Below are 24,865 nucleotides of genomic sequence, written 5' to 3' on the forward strand. Positions count from 1 at the left end.
CGGCCCTGCAGCCCCTTCCACCGACCTTCAGCCTCTCGTTCTCCAGTTTGAAAGAGGTGCTCTCCGTGACCTGCCGATGCAGTTTGTCCACCATGACATCCCTGTCCTCCCGCATCTTGCCTTCGATCGAATCCTGCTGCTCCAGAAGGTCTGTGATTCGGCTGCCATGCAGCAGGGGGGAGAGGAAACCGATTAGCACAAGGATGGAAGAGCAGCTGCGACTCAGTGGAGGGCTACAGATGCGACACATCCGTTTTCAGCTCCTTTCATCTGTTGGGTCAGTGGTCCCCAACCTTTTTATCTCAGGGGGCCGGTCAACGCTTGACCATTTTACTGAGCCCCGGGGGGGGGGGGTGGTAGTCTTTTGCTGAGGGACGTCGCTGCCGCCTGAGCCCCTGCTCCGCTTGCTTTCCCACCGGCACCCCTGACTTCCCGCCACCCACTGAGGTGCACTGCCAGCAGCAGCTGCGCAGTGTCACAATGAGGGGGAGCCCCAGCTATGGCGGCCGCTGGAGAGCACCAAAGGTGAGCTGGCAGCAGAGTGGCAGGGCAGCCCCTGAGGCAGCAGATGGGGAGGAGGATGAGGAGGAGCCGCAGTGCGGTACCGAATGATCCACGGACTGGTCCCAGTCCCCGCACCGGGGCTTGGGGACCATTATGTTGGGTGATGTGATTGGATGAAAGGAAAGGAAGCTGCATCTTAAGCCTCCTTGGACAAACAAAAGTTGTCTCAACCACACAGATCTTGAGGGTCTGGAATGCAGAACCGCTTCATGTGTCATTCATTCTGGCTCAGGGGCAGTTGAGCACTCTAAAAACAAGCATTAAGGACTAAAGACAAAATGGACATGACAGGACAACACAGAGTGAGCGGATATTTTCTTAAGAGCCAGGATGATGCAGGGGATGGGCAAAGACCAGGAAGCTTAGAGTTCAAATTCTTGCTGTGTGGGCCACTCATTCTTCGACTCACCTACCAGACGCAACAGAGGTAGAGAAAACCATCTAAATCACCTGACTTCCTCCAGTGGAAGTGCAAGATAAAAATGTAAGGTATTATAATGTCATTTTCAACAAATCAAAAGTGGCCCCATGTCACTCTGAACTGAAAATGAAAGCAGCTCTTAGCAGCAAGGAGGAGGTTGATAACCAGGAGCAGCAGGCATCAACACTCTGCACTGCGGGTCCCCAGCCTGTTCAAGCCTGTGGGCATCTAGAATCACAAGAGTTGGAAGGGGCCATCCAGGCCCCAACCCTGCTCAATGCAGGTGCACAGCCACTGGTGCCCACGCCTCCCCACTAAGCATCCAGGGTACGGATCTGTCCAGCCTCTGCTTGAAGACCACCAGTGTGGGGAAGCTCACCATCTCCTTAGGGGGCCCATTCCACGGCTGAACTACTCAGAATGAAAAATTTCCGCCCTGAAATCTAGCTAGTACCAATCTATATGTTGTTTAAACCCATTACTGAGGAACCCTCTCCTCTGCAGCCAGCAAGAACTGCTCCCTGCCCTTTCAAATACTTAAAGGGAGCCATCATGTCCCCTCTCAGCCTCCTCTTCTCCAGGATGAACATGCCCAAGTCCCTCACAGCCTTTCCTCAAAGGGCTCGGTCCCCAAGCCCCAGATCATCCTCGTCGCTCTCCTCTGCCCCCTCTCAATTGTGTCCACGTCCTTTTTGAAGTGAGGCCTTCAGAGCTGCACGCAAGATTCCAGGTGGGGACTGACCAATGCAGAATACAGCGAGACTACGACATGTTGCGATTTGATACAGTTGATACAGTCGAAGACAGCATCTGCCTTTTTGAAACTCTGCCGCAAAGTGGTGGGCACAATCACAAAATGGTTGCTGCTGGAGGCCGAGCGAAGCACACAATGTTAGAGAGCACGGTTATATAGGCCCTGCTAAGAGTGCCTCGTCAACATTCCAGGGAGGAGCTCTGCTGAGCAGGATGCCTTTTAATCTGCAAAGCCCTATTGGACAAACCCCTCGCCCACTTTCTAAGAGCGTTTGGTGCACATCAGGAAAGCTTTGGCAGGCCCCCGGTGCCCACGTGGATGACTTTAGGGACCTTCATTCCACCCCCTTATGCTGCAGGAAAGTGGCAGAAGACAGCCTGTACAGGCATCGAGAATGTGGAAGGCAGCTCTCGCATGCTCAGGGGCTGCACAAGATGGTGTACAAATGTGGGATGTAGGATGCAGAAGCCAACATCCTGAGAGTCTGCAGTTTCTAACCCTGACTCATGCAGAAGAAAATGTGACAATCAGATGACAGTGACCAAAAGGAAGAGAGAAGAGGGTACGACTCCAGCACCTCCGATTTCTTTATCTGCCCTCTTCCCCCCGTATCGTCTGCTCTCACTTGGAGAGGCAGCATGGTGACATGGCTAAGAGTGGCGGCTTCTAATCTGCAGAGGTGGGCTTGATTTCCCATTCCTCCTCCACCTGCAGCCACCTTAGGCAAGTCACAGTTCTGTTAGCACTGTTATTGCAGAGCACTTCTGTGAGAGCTCTCTCAGCCCCACCTACCACACAGGGTGTCTGTTGTGGGGAGAGGAAGGGAAGGCGATTGGAAGCCACCTGAAGACTCCTTCTAGTAGGAAAAAAAAGGGGGGGGGTATAAAAACTAACTCTTCTTCTTCAAGACTCCATTAGGGAGTGAAAAGCACAGTATAAGACATCAACTCTTTCAGCTACTGTTCCACCCTGTCTGCCTCCTTCCCCACTTTCAGAACATCATATGCCCTTTCTCTGCCTTTGCCTCCAAGCCAGTCACACCTGCAATCTTTGCTCACTTTGGTCTTGGAAGCAGACTAAGGCAAACCGGACTAATGCAAAATGAGGCACGTCTGTGTTCATTGGGCAAAGTAGAACTTGGATTTCCTTTAGCACAGAGTGCCTGAAACAGCAAAGAACCTGGGTGGTCACCTTCTGGATAGCAGAAGAAGAAGAGTTGGTTCTTATATTCTGCTTTTCTCTACCCGAAGGAGGCTCAAGGCAGCTAACATTTGCCTTCCCTTTCCTCTCCCCACAGCAGACACCCTGTGAGGTGGGTGAGGCTGAGAGACCCCTGATATTCCTGCTCGGTCATAACAGCTTTATCAGTGCTGTGGCGAGCCCAAGGTCACCCAGCTGGCTGCATGTGGGGGAGTGCAGAATCAAACCCGGCATGCCAGATTAGAAGTCCGCACTCCTAACCACTGCACCAAATTGGCTTATGAATCACCATGCTTCAGAGCTGAGAGCCAAGTTACAGCCCTCCAGCACCCTAAGCTTCCCCAGAAGAAGAAGAGTAGGTTTTTATACCCCACTTTTCTCTACCTAAAGGCATCTCAAAGCAGCTTATAATCGCCTTCCCTTCTTCTCCCCACAACAGAATCCCGTGAGGTAGATGGGGCTGAGAGAACTGTGTCTGACTCAAGGTCACCCAGCCGGATGCATGTGGAGGAGTAGGGAATCAAACCCGATTTGCCAGATTAGAGGCTGCCATTCTGAACCACAAGTACTTAACTGGAGCTGGTTCTTCTTGCTGTCCTCCAAGCCAACACAGCCCTCACCTGTTCAACATGACAATCTCAACCTCCAGGTCACTTTTCTCTTTGACCACTTGGTTGTAGCGGCTTCTCCAAGATTCCAGGGTAGACAGGGCCTCGGACACATAATTGTCCTGCCAAAGAAGCCGAGAAAGACGTGCGGTTGAAAGTACACTGGCAGGCCTAAGTGGCACAGCAACATCAATGCCTCAGTGTGGAGCATAAAAACCCGGCCTCTCACCTGTAATGGATGCTCTTTGAATGATCACCCACACTTCCCTCCCCTGTAGGCTCTCCACCTGGGCACAAGCAGCCTCGGCATGCTCCAGAGCAGGGGTTTCCAATGTGGGGCCTGCCAAAACCTGTGCTGGTGCCCACGAAATGTTTTACAAGGTGGGTAGGCCCAGCAAGGCCATGGGAAATTTGACTGGTTGACTAGAAATGTTCCTTTGGTAGTGGTGGCTGCCAAAGCAATGATTTTAAAAACTGCCCTATCTCCAGTAATCAATCAAAATCTTTGCCACTCCAAAATGTTCTGTGGTCTTCACCCACTTTCTAAAGATATTTGGCAGACGTCACAAAAGGTGTCTGCAGGCCCCCTGGAGCCCACGGCCCTCATTTTGGGGACTCCCACTCTAAGAAGCCATGGAGCCGCAATCACCTTTTCGGCCAGCTGGGCGTTCAGCTGTTCCGCATATTCTTCACTCCTCTCTGCTCGTTCTTTCTGAGCACGGATGGCCTTTTTCAGAGCCTCTTTATCACGCTCCCCTTTGTCTCTCTGCTCCTTCAGCTGTTCCATGATATGCTCCACATCGGCCTTGTGCTGAGACCCGGCACGCTCCAGATTCTGGAAGAGGACAGGAGGCCCAAAGGCTCTGAGCTTAAACCAGTTAATGCTCTCCCCACGCATACACACACATCGCATGCCTGTGCATAAAGGACCATCAATTTGCAGCCAATTTATGGCAACCCTGCAAGGTTTTCAAGGCAGGAGATGAACAGAGACCATTTGCCACTGCCTGGCTTTTTATTATTATTCATTAGACTTGTTTCCCACCACTCCCAGCAAGCTGGCTCGTGGCAATTTACACAATAAGAACTCACTGATGATAAAAGCCCAATTAAAACCCATCAAAATTGACATTCACACAACATGGCGGCAAAATAATCAGCCCTCCCGCACAGCAGTACGACTACCACTAGGGCACCAGAGGGCGGCATCAGCTGGCCAGCCCCAATTATGTCTATCTTCCTTAGTAGAGCAACCCTCCCATCCGAGGTCTAAGCAAGGCTGCCTGAGAACTGTTGAAATCAGGCTAGCATGGGCCATCGAGGTCAGGGCAGAAACACATTGGTGCTGTCAGGTCCCAGCCGACTGACGGTGACCCTGCAGGGTTTTCAGGACAAGAGTCTAACAGAGGTAGCTTGCCTGGACTTCCTCATTCATCTCCCCATCCGACTACTAACCCTGCCGAGTTTCCAAGATCTGCCAAGATCAGGCTGGCATGCAGCCCATTCAACTCCTGTTTCAGAAAAGTTTTGGACACAGAGAGGGCCATTCTAACTTATTTATATGAGATTGCTTCTTTTAAAAAAAAGTACCTGTAGAGGGCAGGAAGTTGCTCCAGTCGGGTGATGGGGAGTGTACCTAGCCTATGTGGCACACAGAGCAGGTGGGACTCGGTGATGCAAGGTGGTCAAGGCAGGGGCAGGAACTCCACCAGCATTTTCAAAATTAAAGCCTGTCCTTGCAAGCTCTGGGTTCCGTTTTGACACGGCCTGTTGGCGAACAGCACCTGGTGGAGGGAAGCCAGGTAGGCACCAGCAGGTGCCACCCCATGGCCTGCCTGCACATCTTCCCCACTGGCCTGCAACTGATGGACCCAGGAGAGGCAAAACCAAAACCAAACCCAACCTTTACAAGTGGGAACTCAGAAGTTGAGCTGTACAATAAAATATTATAAAAACAGTAATTATTTATTGTGGTGCATAATTTAAAAACTACATAAAAACTATACAGAACTAACTGCACATAAGACCAAATGCGTTTCGACCCTACTGGGTCTTCTTCAGTGGTCAGAATTATAACAATACACTCTATATATAAAGTCTGAACTAATTTGACTTTTTGGAGACCACCTCCTATGGCATCTGCCTAGGCTCACCACTCTTCGCTATCATATAATTCTGTGCTGAGAGTGTATCTCATGTGTGTTAGAAAAAAAGCTATAGCTACATTCTGCTTTTCTTCCCTCAGTTTATTTATTTAATATATATACTGCCCCCTCAGCAAGCTGGCTCAGGGCAGTATATATCAATTAAAACATATAATACAGAACAATTTTTTAAAATTAAGAAATTAAAACATATAATACAATCAAAGCAGTTCAGAACGTAATTCTCTTTCTCACGACAACCCTGCGAAATAGGCCAGGCTGAGAGTCTGTGCCTGCACAAGCTCACCCAGTAAGCTTCCATGGTAGAGGGATGAATTCATACCTGGGTTGGCCACTGTTCTAGTCACCACCTACCCACTACAGCACACTGGAAGGAGCTATTTATACAAAGCCCAGCCCTCCTGCCCTGCATTGCATCTGTAGTACCCAGGAGGTCACCAGTTGCCATACCTTGATCTGGATATTCAGGCGGTTATTCTCAGCTTCTTTGTTGCGCAGCTGAGCCTGCAAATGGCCCCTCACAGCTTCCATAGATTTGGAGAGTTCAGACGCTGTCTTTGCTTGGTCCTAAAACAAGGGAAACTCAGAGAGGGACAACATGGTGGGACTCTCTCTCTCTCTCTCTCTCTCTCTCTCTCTCTCGTCACACATCACCCTGAAGGCAAGAAGCCACTCGGCCGCACTTCTAGGCAAAGCATACAACTGCTCAGGGGAAAGGTTACCTTTTCTGTCTGTATCTGGACCAGGAGGTCCTCCACTTCCTTTTCTTTCTCCTGCAGTTTCTTTAACAATAGCTGCAAGACAAAAACACAGAGAGGGGGCACAAAGCAAAGCGAATCATCACTGTAGCTTTCTACAGAAGCAAAGGGGGCAGAATTGAGTCCGATGCTAAGGATCCAATGACCCATGAGGCTGGGAGACTGATGAATGAATCTTTTCCCAGTTGAGCAGCCTGATATTAGGGCCAAAAGATGGTGGGAAATTTTATCTGTCAACTGTGCTCCCTACCCCGGTATCAACTGCCATCCTTCCAGGTGGAAATGCTATATACAGATAACCACTATAATCTCCTATATGTTTTCCTGTCTGGAAAAGAGCACCCGCCATCTCTCGCCCCAGAGTTAAAAGCTGAACCATGAGACTTCCCACAACAGTTAGTTAAGATTATGAAAATGTGCAGGAGATCCTTTGATGACTCAAACTCATAATTTGGCCCTAGCACACCCACAGAGGGACAGTATGGAACAAAAGACAAGCATATAAGGGCTGCAGACGCACAGCTGGACTCTCCAAACAACTACTCTGACTGTGGAGTCGCTACAACTAGGTCATTCTGAAACCATTGCAGGAATTCCGTGATGGAAGTCCAGGCTGCTTTCTTTCTCTCTTTGTCTCAGCAGATTTCTCTGTCTGAAATCATTTTCAAGAATTGCCTCAAGAGCTTGGACTGCATGTGCTAGGCATGGAAATGATCTGAGAGTTTCTCTCCAACATGTGGAGTGTGATGTGGCCTCTCTCAGGAATCATGTACATGAACTCGTCTGTTCTAGCAACCTATGCGAAGCCTGAAAGCTCTAGAGCAGGGGTAGTCAAAACTGCGGCCCTCCAGATGCCCATGGACTACAATTCCCACGAGCCCCTGCCAGCATTCTGGCAGGGGCTCGTGGGAATTGTAGTACATGGACATCTGGAGGGCCACAGTTTGACTACCTCTGCTCTAGAGACTGCAAAGAAAGAAGCAACTGAGGACAACCACATGTTCCTGTTTCAGAAAACCTGATCTGAAGGAGCAGTGGTCCCCAACCCCCGGTCCGGGGACCGGTACCGGTCCGTAGATCAGTCAGTACTAGGCCACAGCCCCTCCTCGTCCTCCTCTCCGGCTGCTGCCTTGGGGGCTGCCCTGCCACTCTGTCGCCAGCTCACCTTTGGTGCTCTCCAGCGGCCGCCATGGCTGGGGCTCCCCCTCGGCGTGGCACTGCGCAGCTGCTGCTGGCAGCTGGCAGGAGGCAGGAAATCAGGAGCGCCGGCGGGAAAGCAAGTGGAGCAGGGGCTCAGGCGGCGACGTCCCTCAGCAAAAGACTACCCCTCCCCCAGAACTCAGTAAAATTGTCAAGCGTTGACTGGTCCTCAGTGATAAAAAGGTTAGGGACCACTGCACTAGAGTATTGTCTGCTCTGAGGAAGGCTTGGTCACAGAGAGGGCTACTCTAACATCTTTGTCCGAGATTCCTCCTATTTTTAAAAAAGAAAGGTTGAGGTGAGTAGGGACCATCAAAAGGGCTGGCCACCCACCAGAACGTCATTGGAATGATAGAAGCCGCCTCATCCACTCCTGGAGATGTGAAGATTGCAGCAACTGCTTTTTTAGGATTTATAATGTAAAGGTTCTTAATGATTTTATGAATGCTGGTGAATTTTAAGGTTTTAATCTAAGTTGTCCTGAGCCTCTGGGAAAGGGTAGCATAAAAATGGAATTAATATTAATAATAATTATTAATAATAATTTTAATAATCATAAATTCTATGGAAAAGGGGTCTCCTACATGCCACTTTGAATCTCCTCATATCCCTAAGCAGTGGTTGGTGGTTCTTGTTTCATAGCTCAAGGATACAGAATGTCACGTCACCAGCCAAAACTGACTATCTCTTTTTAAAGAGAGGCTGGGTAGCCATCTGGTGGAAAGGCTGATTCTATGAAGGTTCAAGGGAGTGGCAGGTGACAGTGGATGAGCAACAAGGAAGAACAACAATTTGTTTCCCAGTTACCGCTTTCTCTGCATCAGAATCGGTCAGCCTCTTCATCAGCACCGCCTGTTGTTCCGCCAATTTTTGGCCATCTTTCTGTAGGAGGACAGAAAATTCACCAGGAGTGCTAAAGTCCCCTTCCCTTCCCACAGGCTCTGCTATGACAAGCCACCGGTTTCCCTTGCTCAAGTGTCAGTTCATTATCCTTTCTGCCCAAGGAGAAACACACAGTTTGCAGCAAACCCAGAAACTGAGCGCTGGGAGCCACCTGCAGCACTGGCATTTGAGTGCCTGGAAAAGGCTGCCAAGTCGCTTCTACCTTGTAGCAATTTGGTGAATGGATGGCTTCCAAAACAATGCTATCATTAACAGCAGTAATCAGGTCTTGCGAACTGAGGGGCGAGGCTTCCTTGACTGAGTCCAACCATCTCACGCTGGGTCATCTTTTCTAGCTGCCTGCAGCTTTTCCTAGCATCACGGTCTTTTCCAGTAAGTCTTGTATCAAAGCATGAGCAGCATGCATACCCTCAATTCAGATGCCTTGGTAAAACCAGTTTCTGAAGCGTAACTATAATCTAGCACAAGGATCAATACCTTTCTGGCCCTGAGGGCACCTTTGGAATTCTGACACAGCATGGTGGGCACAGCCTAAAAAACATGTCACAAAATGGCAGCCATAAGAGGTAGAGCCCATCACAAAATGGCTGCCGCAACTGACCTTCACTCTCATAGTGAAGATCCTTGACCTATGAAAAGCTATTGTTGCTAAATCACCAGGTAAAAAATTTTGGCCAGTCAATAAAATCTCCAATATTCCATCAGAAGCCCTGCTGGGCAAAAATGCTGCCTGGCCACACCTACCTTCTAAAACACTTGTGGACACCAAGAAAGGCATTGGCAGGTGCCATAGTGCCCAAGAGCCCCAGGTTATGTGCCCCTGGTCTAGTGTCATGCCTGCATTGATGAGTGACCATGTGATCGGCTTGCAAGCCATGGCTGCTTTCAGATGCCATGCACAAGCTGCACAATTTGGCTAGCTGATAAACCAGAACGTGAACCTTCCTTGCCCTTATTGGCGAGGGTTTCAAAAAGCATCAGGAAACAGCCCCAGGAAGCTCAAGAGCCACAGTGCAGCTCCATATGTTTTCTAGGACTTGAGGCTTTGGTACCCCACATTGCTCCTCCCCCATCCCCATGACTTACTAGCATACAAGGCAGCACTTCACCATGACTAGCAAGACCAAAATGACCTCTAGCAATTTTGCACAAAGACCATTCTGCACTGAACACAGTGCCCAATTTGAATGTCTCAAAATTCTGCTAATCATGTTTTTTAAATAATTATATTTGTTTTTTACTGTTCTGTTTTGCTAGAAATGCAAGCGGGGATGATCACTATTTCCTCCCTAGCTGTCCATCTTAACAGCTCCCCCCCACACACATAGTTGCATCCCATCTAGCCACACCCCTCTGTGATCTTCATTTAACTTCACCAAGTCTTTGGTCAAAAGCAACATTCCATGCCCAAAAAACTGTCCCCATGATTCCATGCAAGATTCTGTTCTTTGCATTTTTTTGCAAAAACTGAAAGCTCCTGATTTGAGAGAACTGACACAAACTAAGGCTCACTGGGCAATCTTATTCATTATTTTACTAGGAATAAAGCCCATTTTATGTCGAAATAAAATGGGTGCTAGGGGTCAGGCCCCGAGGAAGCGGCTAGCCACCCTCCCACCCCGCAGCGTTCCGGTGCGTCTCCTGATTGGGCCCTCCGAGTTTTTATCCCAGACAGGGCCCGCCCTAACTCCTCCCAAACAGCCCTTAGCCTTTTATTTAATCCACTCCGCAGGAGCGGTTTAAGATTAGAGTGTCTGTTTCAAAAGCCTGAAGTTTAGGGTTTGTCAGGGCAGAGTATCAAACAGCCCAGCAACACTATAATACAGAGAATAAACAACTGGATTTCCAAAGGTAAACCATTCCACAAACGGAAGAGGTGTTGCACCCCTTGTTGTAACAGCGCCAAGTGAGAAAAATCAATCCAAATGCCCAAGTTACCCAAATGCGGGTAGCGTGACTCCTCTCATGCAGTCTTCTGCATATGGAAGGCTGAGAACTGCTGTGGAACTTAATTATGGGAGCATCATGTGAATGGGTTGCCTGACTCAAGCTTTTGCAGCGCAGGCTCTCCAGCATAGATTTTTGTGCCAGTTAGTTCTTTGGGTCCAAAGTGACAAAGAGCAGGAATCTAGCACTGAATGGCAGGAAGGTGAGCTGCACGGTGACTTGTCTCATGGGGCCGGTTCTCACTACGAAGGCAGTTTCCTGGTCACTCACCTCCCGACTGTGCTGCTCCCGAAGAAGGTCTCGGAGCGTCCGGTTCGTTTCCTCAAAAGTGTTCAGCTTCTGCAGCAACAGCTCTTTCTGCCTGGTAAGCGTGTTGATGTCGGAAACAGTCATGTGCTTCTCCTGGGGGCAGACAGGGAAAAACAACCCAGGATTATTAGATCCGCTGACTGGCCATGCTGCTCCCACAAGAAGCCCATCAAAGCAAACTCTGCCCAGCCACACAAGCAGCAGTTGTATTACCTGGGCCTCGGCCACATTAAGCCTTCTCAGGAAAATGCCAGCCAGAAGCAAAGCCGGCATTTCAGCTCTGAGCACATAAAACATTGTTCCTTCTTAACTTATTTCAACATTCCTCCTGCACTGTCTGTTGAGTAGAAGCAGAGATCCCTGGATATGCAAACCTAAACAATAAGAGCTGGAGTGGTGTAGTGATTAGGGCCATCAGACCAGTATCTGGGGAACCAGGTTCAAATCCCCATGTGTGCCAAGGAGGTGTGCTGAGAGATCGGAGGCCACTCACGCTCCCTCACCCTAACCTAACCCACAGCTGGTGGGGATAAAATGGAGGAGAGGAGAACGATGGAAGCTGGTTTGGGTCCCCATTAGGGAGAAAGGCAGGATGTAAATGAATTAGATAAACATACATGAAAATGTATATAAATACCGATATTGTCTGAGAACAAGCTGATCAACAAATGTGGCTGAGCAGAAAAGTGGCTCTCACAGGACTTTCCAAGGGAATGGGACCTACTTGGAGAAGGAAAGGCCAGCGGTGCCCAACAGCCACAGGAGCCAAATCAACCCTCCATCTGACCAACCCAAAGCCGTGTCAATGTCCGTTTAAATACTGTTCTGGTTGACATGTTATTCTATGATTGTTATATTTGTTATATTTTTGCAGTGTTCTATGTAATTATCCCAGTATGTTATATGTAAACCACCCAGAGCCATATGGAACGGCGGTTTAAAATCTAAAATAAAATAAAATCTTCAGGGGCAATATACCACAATTCCTGAGGCTGAGGAAGCGTGGGGAGGAAAGGTTCACTACCCAATCGTGGACTTCTTGACCATTGTGAGGAACAAGGTGGACCAGCAGGGCTCCCCCTACAGTCCCCTTCCACACACAGGCAAACACAGCCATGAGAAAGCATGGTTAGGCATGTGGGAAGATGTCCTGAAGTTTGGGCCTCAGGCCCCACACGGCATCTCCTGCCTGCTCCTCCTTTGGGAGGCTCCAGACAATGCTGGCACTTACAGTTTTCAGCTTGTTGATGGTGTCCTTCAGGGCTTGGATCTGCTTCGCAGCCGCTGCTCCATCCATCTCAGCCTCCACAAGCTTGGTCATCAGACATTCTTTCTCGTGCTGCAAATGCCGCTTTTGCAAGCTGGAAAGCAAGGACATCAGACCGTAGCGGTTGCACCCTGTCACAAGGGAAGTGGTCTTCTTGGGAGCGGGCCTACAACTACCAGCAAGGGCTCATGGGAATTGTATTCCATGGACTTCTGGAGAGCCACAGTTGGGCCACTCCCGTTATATAGTATCATTTCCCCACTTTTGGTATGATCTGGCCACAGTAGTTTCTAGGTTGGACAACTGCAATGCATTGTGGGGGACTGCCTCTGAAGGCTTTTTCAACGGGTGCAAAACACAGCAGTCAGAACTCCCGAGAGGCATGAATTGCCAGCAATGCATCTCTCCTGGATTAAAAGCACCATGCTGGCTAAGCTAGAGGCTTCTGGGCACAACTCAAAGAACGAGCTTAGCCAGAGCACTAAATTATTTCAGGTTTTGACCTGGATGGGCCAGGCTAGCCGAATCTCATAAGAGCTTAGAATCAAAGCAGGTTTGGTGCTGGTTAGTCCTTGGATGGGAAGGAAGTCAAGGAAGTCCAGGGTTGCTATGTGGAGTCCGGCTACGGCTAGTCCTATGTTGGGTTAACTCTGGTCAATACTTAGATGGGAGAATGCCAAGGCAGTGTAGGGGCTCTACGCAGAGGTAGGCCATGGCAAGCCTCTTGCTTTGAAAACCCTATGGGGTCACCATAAGTGGATGCAACTGGATGATACTTTCTACCACCAAATTGTTTCAAGACTGCAGACCTAGAGAACCACCTGCTCCCCCCCTCAGTTTGCTCACCCACTTAAGGCTTTCTTTGCATGGCCGCCCCCTTCAGAAGCAGGTGGCCACCAGACAGTGCCTCTTCTGTAGTGGCTCCCAACTGGCGTGGCATTGTTCCCCCCAATCAGGCTACTCAATGCCAGATATTTTGACTTTCAGGCACTAAGGTGTTCTCCAGTACTTGATCAGTTTGCTTTGCATGATTTTGGTTCTTTACCTACCTTGAATTTACACTACCTGGTTTTCATTCAATTTTTATTGGTTTGGGGTTTCAATGTGATTCAGCCTGAGTGCTTTAAGGGCCATATGTTGGACCCTGCAGTTATTAAATTGGGCTGGGGGGGTTCAAGCATAGTCGACACTGTTATGTTACTTGTTCATTTTGTGCTCTTTTAATCTTAAAGGTAAAGGTAAAGGTATCCCCTGTGCAAGCACCGAGTCATGTCTGACCCTTGGGGTGACGCCCTCTAGCGTTTTCATGGCAGACTCAATACGGGGTGGTTTGCCAGTGCCTTCCCCAGTCATTACCGTTTACCCCCCAGCAAGCTGGGTACTCATTTTACCGACCTCGGAAGGATGGAAGGCTGAGTCGACCTTGAGCCGGCTGCTGGGATTGAACTCCCAACCTCATGGGCAAAGCTTTCAGGCGGCTGCCTTACCACTCTGCGCCACAAGAGGCTCTAATCTTATTTAATCTTATTTAACGTTAAATTGGAGAAGAGCAGGCAATCTAATAGAACCCAAAAAACTGGTTCAGAGAGGATTTCTTCAAAGAACCTGAATGGGATCCTCAAAACCAGAAAGCGGTAACTGGTTCAAAGTCAGTGGTTCAACGAACAGGCATTCAGGAGATGGCTCTGAGGGGAGGTTCGGGCTGCTCTCTGTTCTAGATATAGTTAGAGGAACTGCATTTCCAGGAGAGCCAACTACAAGGGAGGAACCAGTTGGTAGGCGAGCCCTAGGAATGGCAGACGTTTGCCTACCTATTCAGAAGCTTGTTCTCACTGTGGAACATGAACTCAAGCTAAAAACCTTACAATTCTTACAATTCTTTGGCACTGCAATTCCTCCTTGATGGGTAAATGTTTTTTTTGGCGGACTCAGTATAAGTCACAACCATCTGCTCTGAGTGGCAGCAGCTCTCCAAGGCTCTGGGCAAAGAAATGTCTTGCCCAGCACCCGCCACCTAAGATCCTTTCAAGCTAGTCATCAAGAGGGAACCCATGCCCTGCTTGAACAGCAGCCACGAAGCCTTAAAATGCATCCTGACCATTCCCCAAAGGCCAAAGGAACAAGTTGTCACCCAATATGGAGTTGTTATGGGTGAGAACAAAATGGCACAGTTTGGTGGCTGAGTCAGCTGTGGTGTTGTCAGGAATCATGCTCTTTATGACTTGTGGGATTTTGGTACACAGATTCAACATCCGTGGGGACTCAGAATCAGAACTAGAGGAATCTGCTAAGGGTCATTTAGTCCAGCCCCACCTTCAAGGGCAAAAAAAATAATTTTAGAAAGGCACAAAACTGGGAGCGCTAATGGCACAGGACCCAAAAACAGAGCCCATGTATGTAGACACCCCCATGATGATGGTGCCTATGTCTGAGACAACGGGTATCCTGGGCTGCCAAATCTTGAATATTTTGCGTAGGAAAAAAAAAAGTACCCAAGGAAGTGCCACTGGTCCCAAAGTAGTGCACCTGGTATCGACCAGAGCCACCATCTTTTTGGTTCTGGCTCCAGCTTGGAGGAATGAGTTGCTGGCTGAGATTTGGGCCCTACTGGAGCTGTCACAATCCCAAAGGGCCTGAAAGATGACCCTCTTCTACCAGGCATATAGTTGAGGCCAAAACAAGCACAGAATGACATCAGAAAGGCACCCACCTCCCTCATCTGAATATAAAATAAAATCCAGAACTATTCTGACCCATCTGGGCAGTGCTGGAGCACTCAATAGGGTTGAGCTTTTTAATTTTAACAGATTTGTAAATAGTTTTAGATTTACCTTGTATGTGCTTTATCGATGAGAACTGCCTCAAGTCTGCTGCCAGAAAGGGGTGGCCAATAAATCAGATTATTAATAATATAAGAAGAACAACAGCCACCACCTGGTTGAGGTTCCTCTGGTGTATGTGAAAGGATTTGTTCCTGAATGTGCAGGGATAATTCGGCCTACATGTAATGATTTGACAAAGGCTTCTTTCAGTTTATCTGAAACAGTGGGCATGGACACACACTGAAGTTCGATGGTCTAAAAGATGTCACTGGATTCACACTGTTGCTTTGGACCAACACGGCCTGAATCTATTACAGAACGGGTTACCCAAAAAGCCAGGTGGAAGGGATTTATTGATTTGAAATATTTATAACCAACATTCTCAATGAAGGGTCCACCCAACAGCTAATTCCTAGCGCCTGATGCCCCACAACTGCCTTAGCACATCTCATGCTGCACAGTTTTCCACCAAAAAACTAAATTGGCTTCTTCCAAAGAGAAAATTCTAGAGAAAGGAAGGGTCTGGAAACTTTCTTACATGGAAAGATCTTTCTCCTCTTTCATACGTTCAATATTGCGCCGGAGAATAGTGTTCTCATGTTCTGTCTCTACCAGTTCCTGAGTGACTTCCTCTAGCTCTTCCTTCTGTTCTTCGAGTAGACGCTTGGCTACACATCGCGACTCTTCTCGCTTGGGTATCTTGACCTGCGAACACTTTCATTTGTGCAACAGACTAGTATTACCCTCATTAAGCCCCAGCAGCCAGAGACACAGAATATACATGATTCCACCAAAATGATATTGCCAACTTTTGCAGGCACTTGGGTTTGATTTGAAAATTCATATTGTAACATAAGTTCTACCTACGCAGAAAGAAATTTGATAGACATATTGGTTATATGTGTCGAAAAAACCTGAGAACATTGGTAACAAAATGAAAGTGAAATGAGAAGTCTTAAGAAAACACTCTGAACACACAAGAAATATATAAGAGGGTGTTTCATACATTCCCGTATAAGGCACTACAAACTGCCATGACAATTTCAGCAAGAATTCTCTATAGTGAAGAGGTCTGAGGAGATTTATGTTCCCTGGGAAATGTCATAAGATTTTTCTTAAAGATCTTTCTCCCATAAACTGGAATCTGCAGGTTGCCAGTCACAAAACCGCTGCGAGGATGGGAGGAGAGACCCAAGTCTCTGACAATGTTTCTTTTGCACATTGACTATCATTCCGCTGCAAGAGGCAGCACAGAAACCATTCCCAGCTCACATTAAATGTTCCTGCTGCACAACTGTTCTTCAAAGTGTCAACAAAAAACACAATGATTATGGTACAATCCTCATGTGCCAAATTTTGTTCATCTAGTATAGATTTACTGCTCTGTTAAGAAACATAGTTCTCATCTGGCTCAAGTTTTGCTTGGTGGTTTTGCTGGCAAATACAGACTCCTCGAACTATGTAATAAAAGATAACAAAGAGCTTCAACATGTACAAAAAAGTAAATATGAATTCCTCATGAAAAAAAAATCTTCAAGAAAAGCCACAGATTTCCTATGGATCACAGACATCTTCCCATTAACTTCTCCCTTGTTATATGTTATAGTCCTTTTTCAACCTTTTTGACCACGGAGGAGCCCCTGAAATAATGTGTCATGCTTGAGGAGTCCAGGAAGTGATGTTAGCTGGCAATGCCTCCCTGCCACCCCCCACCTCCCAAATGACACATCACCGGAAATAATATCAACACCTGTGTTAACAAACAGTCTCAAGGAGAACTGAGGGGCAAGGAGACAAGAGGCAGTTTAAGGCAGGAGTAGGCACTCAAGCCCTGCTCCCTTCCTAGGCAGAGAAATCATGAGAATTCACGCTCAGGGTGGGGGGAGCAATGAGAGCCATCAGTTCCCTGGCTTGTGGCCAAAAGCAGGAGGAGAAAGCTGCAGACCCCCTCTGGAGGCCCTCCAGACCCCTTGGGGTCCGCATATCCCTGGTTGGGAATCCCTGCTCTAAAGAGTGGGAAAAGCCACACAATCTCTAATTTACTGTCTTCATTTCAGCTTTGTTAGTTTACTTTTTGTTTCTTTTTACAATAGGCAAGTGTGGGGTCGGGGAGGAAGGGAGAAAAGGCTCAGCATGTTGCAACAAGTCTCTTGGTCTGCTACACCTTTCACCTATTAGGAATTATTCACATAATAAAACCTAAAATTTGCTTTCAACCTCCAAGAGTAGCGCAGCCAACAAATTTACCAGAAAAGGCTGTGGGCTGGAGCAGAATGAAGAGACACCAGACTTAGACCCTCATTCTGGTTCATCAAAACAGGGCATGCTTTGCCCTTTGAACTACGTTGCTGCAAAGGTAAGTTAGCTGGTCCCCAGCATGGAACTCATTATGGGAACTGAGCCTCAGAGGAGGGAGGTATACAAATGGAATGAATGAATGAATGAATGAATGAATGAATGAATGAATGAATGAATGAATGAATGAATGAATGGTTACGACTTGGCACAGAATACAATCCCAAGAACACTTTCCCCATTGAGTAGAGTAAGCCTGCTTGGCATTGTTCTCAAAGCATCTTTGCTCTCTTAGCTGCACAGGCTCCAGACTGGAGACCAGATCAGGTTCAAGGTTTTGACTCTTACTCTAAACTGCCTGGGACCCCTGTATCTGCCTTTCCCCATATACCCTCCTCCCCCACAGGAGTATTATGATTAAGCAGTCAAACTCTCTTCAGGGTCTCCATTCCTAAAGAGATAAAACTGGTCCTCGCCCCAGCCTGGTGGAATGCTCTGCCAGCAGAGATCAGGGCCCTCCAGGACCTTAAACAGTGCTGGAGGGCCTGCAAAACTGAGCAGTTCCACCAGGCTTCTGGTTGAGGCCAGGCATGAACATCAAGACCCTGGCCTCCCTGCCTGGGAACTCATCCGCCAGCACCAGCCCCTCCAAGCTCTGATCAATGTCAGAAAGGTTGAATTATTATTATGATGAGGAGGAGGCAGCTTAAATGTTTAAATTAAAATTATATGATTGTTTTTGAAGTCGGTTCTTATTTACCCTGAGATGACTGATGGAAGGACTGACTGATTTCTTATTAGTGGCCAGGGGTAACAGCCGTGGCATGGTTTCAAAAGCTGCCTGCTAAGGTAGCGACAGTGGGGCTGTTCTTTGTCTTTCTTGCTCTCCAGAGATTACCATCTCCTACTCTCAAAAGAGGATATCTTCCCAAGCCTGAGCCTCCTTGAAGGGGGAGGCAGCTGACCCAAAAGCAACCGCCTCACCTCATTTTTCAGTGTGCCCACCACGTTCATCAAGCTGTCTATCTTCTTCTCGTACTTGTTCATCTTGCCGTGAAGGGTGTCGTCTTCTTCTGTTGAAAGGTCACTCAAGCGGAGCACTGACAGTAACTTATCTGAATCTGGAGGAGTGATTTCCAGGCGATGTGCAGGTCCCTGGTCAAACATGGGACAGGGAGGGCAACTCAAAAGGACTAGAAACCCTAAAGAGCAGGTCAACCAACCAGCTAAACAAACCACACAACCCACAAACCCTGTATGTCTGTCATATAAAGTGCAGCAACCATAACTATGGATGTGCGCCTCGGCTCAACTGATTCGGCGATCACCAACGCCCGAGTGGCCGCAAAGGAGGCCAGCGCCACAGCACAGAGAGAAGGGGTGGCGGTGGCACGACGGCCGGTGGCCGCACGCAGGTGCAGAGCTCTGCACCTGTGTGCGGCCACTGGCTGGCGCGCTGCCGCCACCACTGCCCCTGCTCTCCGCACCATGGCGCTGGCCTCCTGCGTGCCTTGGACTTCAGTGATCACTGAAGCAGCCGAACTGAGGCACACATCCCTAACCGTCCCCTTGCCCCACGGTCACAAATCACCCACCCGTTAAGTACTTACATGGAAACTCTTTTGAATTTCCACGGCAATTTACACCAGGCAAGCATTCCTGTTCATTAACATTATTTCCCCTATCTCACAGACAGAGGAGCTGAATTGAAGATGCAACTGCTTGCCTACAGCCATCCAGTGAGTTATAGCAGAGGCAGCATTTGAACTGGGGATCGCCTAGTTCACCAGTCACATCTCTTAAACCAGGGGTAGTCAAACCGTGGCCCTCCATGGACTACAATTCCCAGGAGCCCCTGCCACTGGCAGGGGCTCATTAGAATTGTAGTCCATGGACATCTGGAGGGCCACGGTTTGACTACCCCTGTCTTAACCACTATAATGCCACCACACCAATGCACAACCCGATGCTGCTTCGATGGCCTAGGTTGCAAATATGCTGAGACTGCCCAAGGAACACCTGAGCTCTCTAGCACAGGCTTTCTCAACCAAAGTTTTCTGACAGCCTTGGAAGAGCTTCCCAAATGGGTGGGGGTGGGAATTAATTTTATGCATTTTTTTTAAAATGTGTTAAACATGTATTGGGTGATATGACCATATATGGTCAACTCACCCCCCCTCCCAAAATGGCCAATGACAGGCCTCGTAGGGGTGGGAAGGTGAGTCCACAGCTCTGCTCCCCAACCCCATTCTGCCGGATCACGCCACTCCTGAGGTTGCTCAGTGCCTGAGGAATGCTTCAGGGATTTCTCAACGGTCAAAGAGTAGAGAAAGGCTGCTCTAGCAGGTTAGCAAGCACCATTCATGAAAAAGGATCCTAAATCAGTTACTGCAGGGCATAATGCAGGAGACTCCACAAAGGGTAAGCCCCGCTTTCAGAAATAAGGTGGCTGACAGGGCCTTCTGTGGGGTGGCCCTTCAGCTGTCCAACTCCCTCTTCTGCGTTGACCAACTCAGAGTTTTAATCTTTCCTGTTTTTTGGGTTTTTTTACAATCAAGTGCAACTGGCTGCACCCTTAATCTGATTGCTGGATTCAACAGTCTTCTATTGATGCGCTTAGTTAGTTTTATTTTAAGCGAGGGTTGGGAGCAGCCGCACCAGGTGCAGAGGATGCCTACTGCAAGTCAATCACTACGATGCTGCAGAGGCCAACGCTGCACAGCACAAACCACCGCAAGAATAACAAACCCAACTTGTAGGCTTGGCTCAAACCTAACGGGAAGCCGTCATTTTAATTTATCCTGCCTTCCCTCAGTGAGTGCTGGCTTCATTGGCTTTGCTCTTTCCCTGCCTCGCTCTCGGGGACCCCGCTAGGATCTCAGTCGGAATCGCTGTGAGGATGGTGGTGGGAACGGCCCGGGATTAGACATCCACGCTCATCTGACACACAAAGCCACTGTGGTTAATCTGGTAAAAATCCATCTCTCTTCAAAGCTGTACAAATAACTTTGGCTGGCATTCACTCTAACGCTCAGCTGCCCTGGTTGTTCAGATGCTATCCCTTACCAAGGACTGCACAGGAGATCAGTCTCCCATCATAAAAGACAGGAGGGTTAAAAAAAAAACCCAATAAGGAGAATGGATTCAAATGCAAGCAGCATTTCCCCACTTAATTTTTTCACAGAAAGAATGGCGGGGAGAAACTGAAAGAGTATAAAGAACCATCTTCTCCTGTATGAATCTGTCCAGTCCTTAAGACTGTTGCTTTAAGTGCCTTTTTGTTTTTTAGGTTAAGTGGTAACCACAGGCAGGGCCCTTTCATTGGGGGCACCCAGCTGCAGAACATCCCCATCAGAACCATCAGTTTGATGTCTACTCTTTTTATTCCTCATGTGCCAGCTCTAAATGATGTTATTTTCTTGTGCTTTGACCGAGTCAACCCAATCCCTGCCATTTTAATGCCACTGTTCAGGTCTGTTCATTCTACTTTGGGCTTTTAAAATGAATGCTTTTTCTTTTTAAAACTCGGGAGGGTTTTTTCCCTTTTCCTCTAGTTATCTGTCTGGAGGACCTGCTTTTCCACCCTACAGGAGGAGAAATGTGTCCAACAGAAGCCCGGGGCCTATTTCCCAAGCACTCCCTGGGTGCATGGGGAGGGGGGGGGGGAGATGGAAGAAATAGCTTCTGTCAGGCTCCAAAGGAAGCAGCAGCTGTCCTACCTCCCACTTGTAAGATGACTCTCTGATGGATGTTTTGCCTGGGGGCATCCAGGGGACTTTGGTTTTTACTCGGACACTGCGGCGCACATTCACGGTATCCCCTTTCATTTTCTGCTTGTGCTTTTGCTGGGGGAGGGGGGGGTTGATGTGCAAGGAAGGAGAAGAGAAGAAATCAGTTAATGCAGGACACTTGCCCAGATTCACTCTTACACCAAATTGTGCAACAGAACCGGAAGGCACCCAAGTTATTCCAACAAACAGTACCACGGAGAAGCCTCACGCTCTACATCACAGCTGCCATTTCAGTCACCGCGCCCAGGAAAAAGAAAGAGAGGTCTCGCATTGCTCACAGAGTGTGGGACCAAGCTGAAAGCCACGGTATTCTATGCCAGTCAGGGATTATTGTGACATCACTCAGGTAAACCTGGCCTCTTGTGATGCAATGCTGGCCTTGGCTACCCGGCGAGGATTAGGTCCGGTGCATGGCAAAAAAGATGTCCTCCAAGGCTGCAGAAAAGACTACAGATTGGGGTCTGTGGTGCCCCTTGCACCTCTTCCAGGCCCCAGTAAAGATCCAAAGCTGCAGAATGGATTGGCTACGATGCAACTTCATGACTCCATGGAGCAAGCAAAACCAGGTATGCAGGCAAGACGAGTGAGACCGCCGATTCTCTTATGAACAGAAGAGCAGGTTTCCAGCATGATTAGAGGCGATGCTGATTCTGCTGTGGTATGCAACAGTTCTACATACAAGTTTTTCTCAGATGCAGAGAAGAGGACTCAGCAACATCGATAATATTTTAAGCAGGGGAGTTCCTAATCCAGACAGTTCCAAGGTGCTTGACTCACCTGCATTACCACCAGCTCTTGTGATGTAGGCTTGTGATATCTCCAAGGTGGCTTCAATATACACTTGATAGCCTTGTGATTCTGAGGGCAAACCTTTAACAGCAGCCAGCTCAGCAAAATAATCATGGAGCTTGCAAGGTTCCACAGGGCCTGTAAAACGGAGCTCTTCCACCAGGTTTGTGGTTGAGGCCGGGTTAATATGATCAGGCTTCACTATAACATCTAGCACAGCCCCTTGTTACTGTGGGAGGTAGGAGGGATCTTGACAGGTTGGTTTTCTGGGAATAATGCTGTTTTTAGGTTGCGGGGTTTTATAGAGATTTTTACTCTTAAGTAACCCACCTTGAGTCCCAGGAGAAAGGTGAGCTATAAGTTTAATAAATAAATATTTTGCAAGATTAATAGTCGTTGTCATCCCCCCACTGTCCGACGCAACTTAAAATAAGGGTGGAAAAGCTTTTCATCTTACTGCTTCTATCATTCAGCTCGCTTTCTCTCCATATTAACACTCCATATGATGACGTTCCTAGCTTCCAGCTCTAAGCAATGTATGGAGTACCTTTCCTCATCTCACACATTGGCAACATTTAGCTGAAACACTTCTGCCACCACCAGTAACGTATGAGAAGCATATTAGATTTATACCCGCTAGGCATGTTAAGGCAATGTTTCCATAAAGTAAAGCCCACAAATTATATTCCATTTGTGAAAGGGCATGGAAGCAGGTCATCTACCCTATGGCCAATTCAGCCTCTGCTCTTTAAAACAAAAAACTTCAAGAGGGAGGCTTCAGCACAGCCCTGCTGGATTACAGTTTAATCAGGAAAAATTGTTACTAACTTAATCATGCCTCTATTCAGATAATGGCTTCTTCTAACATTTAGAGGAGTTGTTATTCTTGGACATGTTGAGTACACTGTTGCTTGTGACCACTGATGCAAAGGCTTGCTGTACATCTGGTAGTAGACATCTGTGCTTTACAAAGGAACATCACAGACCGGACTGTTTGCATTTCACAGCCATTGGACCACACTGTGTGTGTGTGTTCATGTGTGCTCATGTGCCTGACCACCTACTTCGGGCGCAGTTTGTGCATCTGAGAGTGGCTCTAGTCAGGGAAAACACATGCCATAATTAATACTTTAGTCTTTCAGGTGGTGAAAGCCTCTTCTAATACGAACACATAGAAAAGACGTGTGCAGTGCGCCTTCAAGGGACATTCAATGCATAAGTGCCTGCTAGACCCAATGGGCAGATCCAGCTCAAGTTACAGGTCTAAGCCCCACTGAAAGCAATGGGGCTTAGACTGCCCACTGGTTCCATTTGTTTTAATGGCAGTTAAATCAAAAATTAACCTTGGCCGGGTTGGGGTAAGACAAATTATTTTGGTCGATTCTTGATATCTTATTTTAGAACTCTGTTCACTCCATTTTACATAGTCAATTTTTAAACCTCATGCACAACTCTGCACTCATACTAGAATCCGTTTGTGGAAAGAGGAAGGGAATACCATAAGATAAGGGAATACTAGTACCAGTTCCAGCTGTTTAACTCCGTGGCTGCTCATTCCTTCTTAACCCAAGGGCTGCATGTTTTAAAGTCATGCAAGTTGCGGCCTCTGCAGGAAAAGCATTTCTAGCCCCTCCAGACTTCTACTGAATTGGATTTATCACATTTTTATTTCTCTAAGAGCTCTGGGGGCTCTGCACAGCTTCCTCCTCCTCCAGTATATCCTCCTAACAAGCCTGTGCAGAAGAATAGGATGAGAGAACACTACTGGGCCAAAGCTTCATGGAAGCAGAGATTTGAATCTGAATCTGAGCTTTGCTGATTTTCCTATGAGACAGTAAACAAGATCTGAACTCTGCGGGAGCACGGTTAATTGGGAAGGTGGTATGACACACTGTTTGATAAGGAAAATATAGGACCATGATTACAAACTAAGTAACCAACACAATGCAAATTGTCTGCTTACCTGTATGCAGCAAAAAGCAAACAGGCAACAGTATAGTCTAAGCATGCTTATTAAAACCTCAGCAAAAAAGACCCTAAACAAGCAGGCAGCTGTCTACTAGAGATTTGTAGCAAAAAAACCCCACAACCCACCCACCAAACTGGCAGCTGTATAATCTAAGCACATTTACTAAATTTGCAACAAAAAGCAAACAGGAAACTGTATATTCTAAGCTGCAGCAAAAAAAAAATTAAAATTAAAAAGCCAAACATGCAGCAGCATAAAAACTAATGGGTAGCAGCATAATCTAAACATGCCAACCAGCAGCAAAACATGGCTGTCATTTATTTATTAACACTTCAAACAACAGGAACAGGCCTTGAGCTTCCACTGGTGCTTCTGGGGGCTTTGGCTTTCCAAGCACAGCCCCTACAAACACTCAGCTGCACACTCATACCTGGGGTTTTGCCGGAGGTGGTGTTTTCTGACCCTTTTTAATATGGACATGGACAGGGGTGTTTTCATCCACATGGACGTGCAAAGGGGGAGTTGAGGAGCGGCTCTTCATAGTTCTTCTCCAACAAGTGGGAAAAGGGCAATCAGTACAGTGGAAAAAAGAACCTGTGAATAAGTAGACTGGAAATAACAACAATTCCTTATGCTCAAGTCCAAGAGGACCTGCAGCTCTCTCACAGAAGGGAAAAGCATGCAGCAATTTCAAGCCAGACGAATGGCCAATTCAGACATGGAGAAAAACCCTCCAACTTGTAAAGGTACAATGCCAGAAATATGGCACTGTGTGCTAGTTCTGCCTATTCTAATTAGTTGTTTTTAAAGTCATTGCTTAAGTTTCCTGTCTAGTTTCAATAACATCCAGGTCTTCGGAAAATCTACAAGTTCCTTGCTCAGTGAAGGATCCTGGGGTTGCAGTGTATCTACTAAGAGCTACCAGAACCAGAGGCCTCCAAACAGGTCAGCCTCCTGACCTGGCTCCATTCAGCTGGCTTGCCAAGGAAGCCATGCAATGAGAACATCAGCTGACCACATGGCATTTTAAGCAAGTAACAGCAACTGGCACAGCACTACCATTTCTTCCCATGGATATGCCTCAATGGAGGTCAATGGGTCCC

General features: G+C 47.7%; 1 protein-coding gene across 8 annotated transcripts in view; it reads right to left on the minus strand.

Annotated features, from left to right (window-relative positions):
* ODF2 (outer dense fiber of sperm tails 2) overlaps positions 1-24,865 on the minus strand; it is a 49,454-nt gene that overhangs the window by 21,176 nt on the left and 3,413 nt on the right. For 2 of the 8 annotated variants that reach the window (XM_077306704.1, XM_077306707.1), the window contains exons 3-14: positions 24,193-24,356; positions 20,933-21,058; positions 18,198-18,368; positions 15,457-15,632; positions 12,061-12,190; positions 10,791-10,922; positions 8,478-8,552; positions 6,435-6,506; positions 6,163-6,279; positions 4,197-4,382; positions 3,560-3,669; positions 26-161 (exon numbers count right to left, since the gene is read on the minus strand). In XM_077306704.1, the coding sequence (XP_077162819.1) occupies positions 26-161; positions 3,560-3,669; positions 4,197-4,382; positions 6,163-6,279; positions 6,435-6,506; positions 8,478-8,552; positions 10,791-10,922; positions 12,061-12,190; positions 15,457-15,632; positions 18,198-18,368; positions 20,933-21,058; positions 24,193-24,356 (1,595 nt within the window). Of the gene's footprint in view, positions 1-25; positions 162-3,559; positions 3,670-4,196; positions 4,383-6,162; positions 6,280-6,434; positions 6,507-8,477; positions 8,553-10,790; positions 10,923-12,060; positions 12,191-15,456; positions 15,633-18,197; positions 18,369-20,932; positions 21,059-21,196; positions 23,817-24,192; positions 24,360-24,865 lie in introns of those variants that run through there. The other 6 variants (XM_077306708.1, XM_077306706.1, XM_077306705.1 and 3 more) reach the window with 4 other exon arrangements.

This window comes from Paroedura picta, chromosome 12 (assembly GCF_049243985.1).
Source record: "Paroedura picta isolate Pp20150507F chromosome 12, Ppicta_v3.0, whole genome shotgun sequence".
Taxonomy (NCBI): domain Eukaryota; kingdom Metazoa; phylum Chordata; class Lepidosauria; order Squamata; family Gekkonidae; genus Paroedura; species Paroedura picta.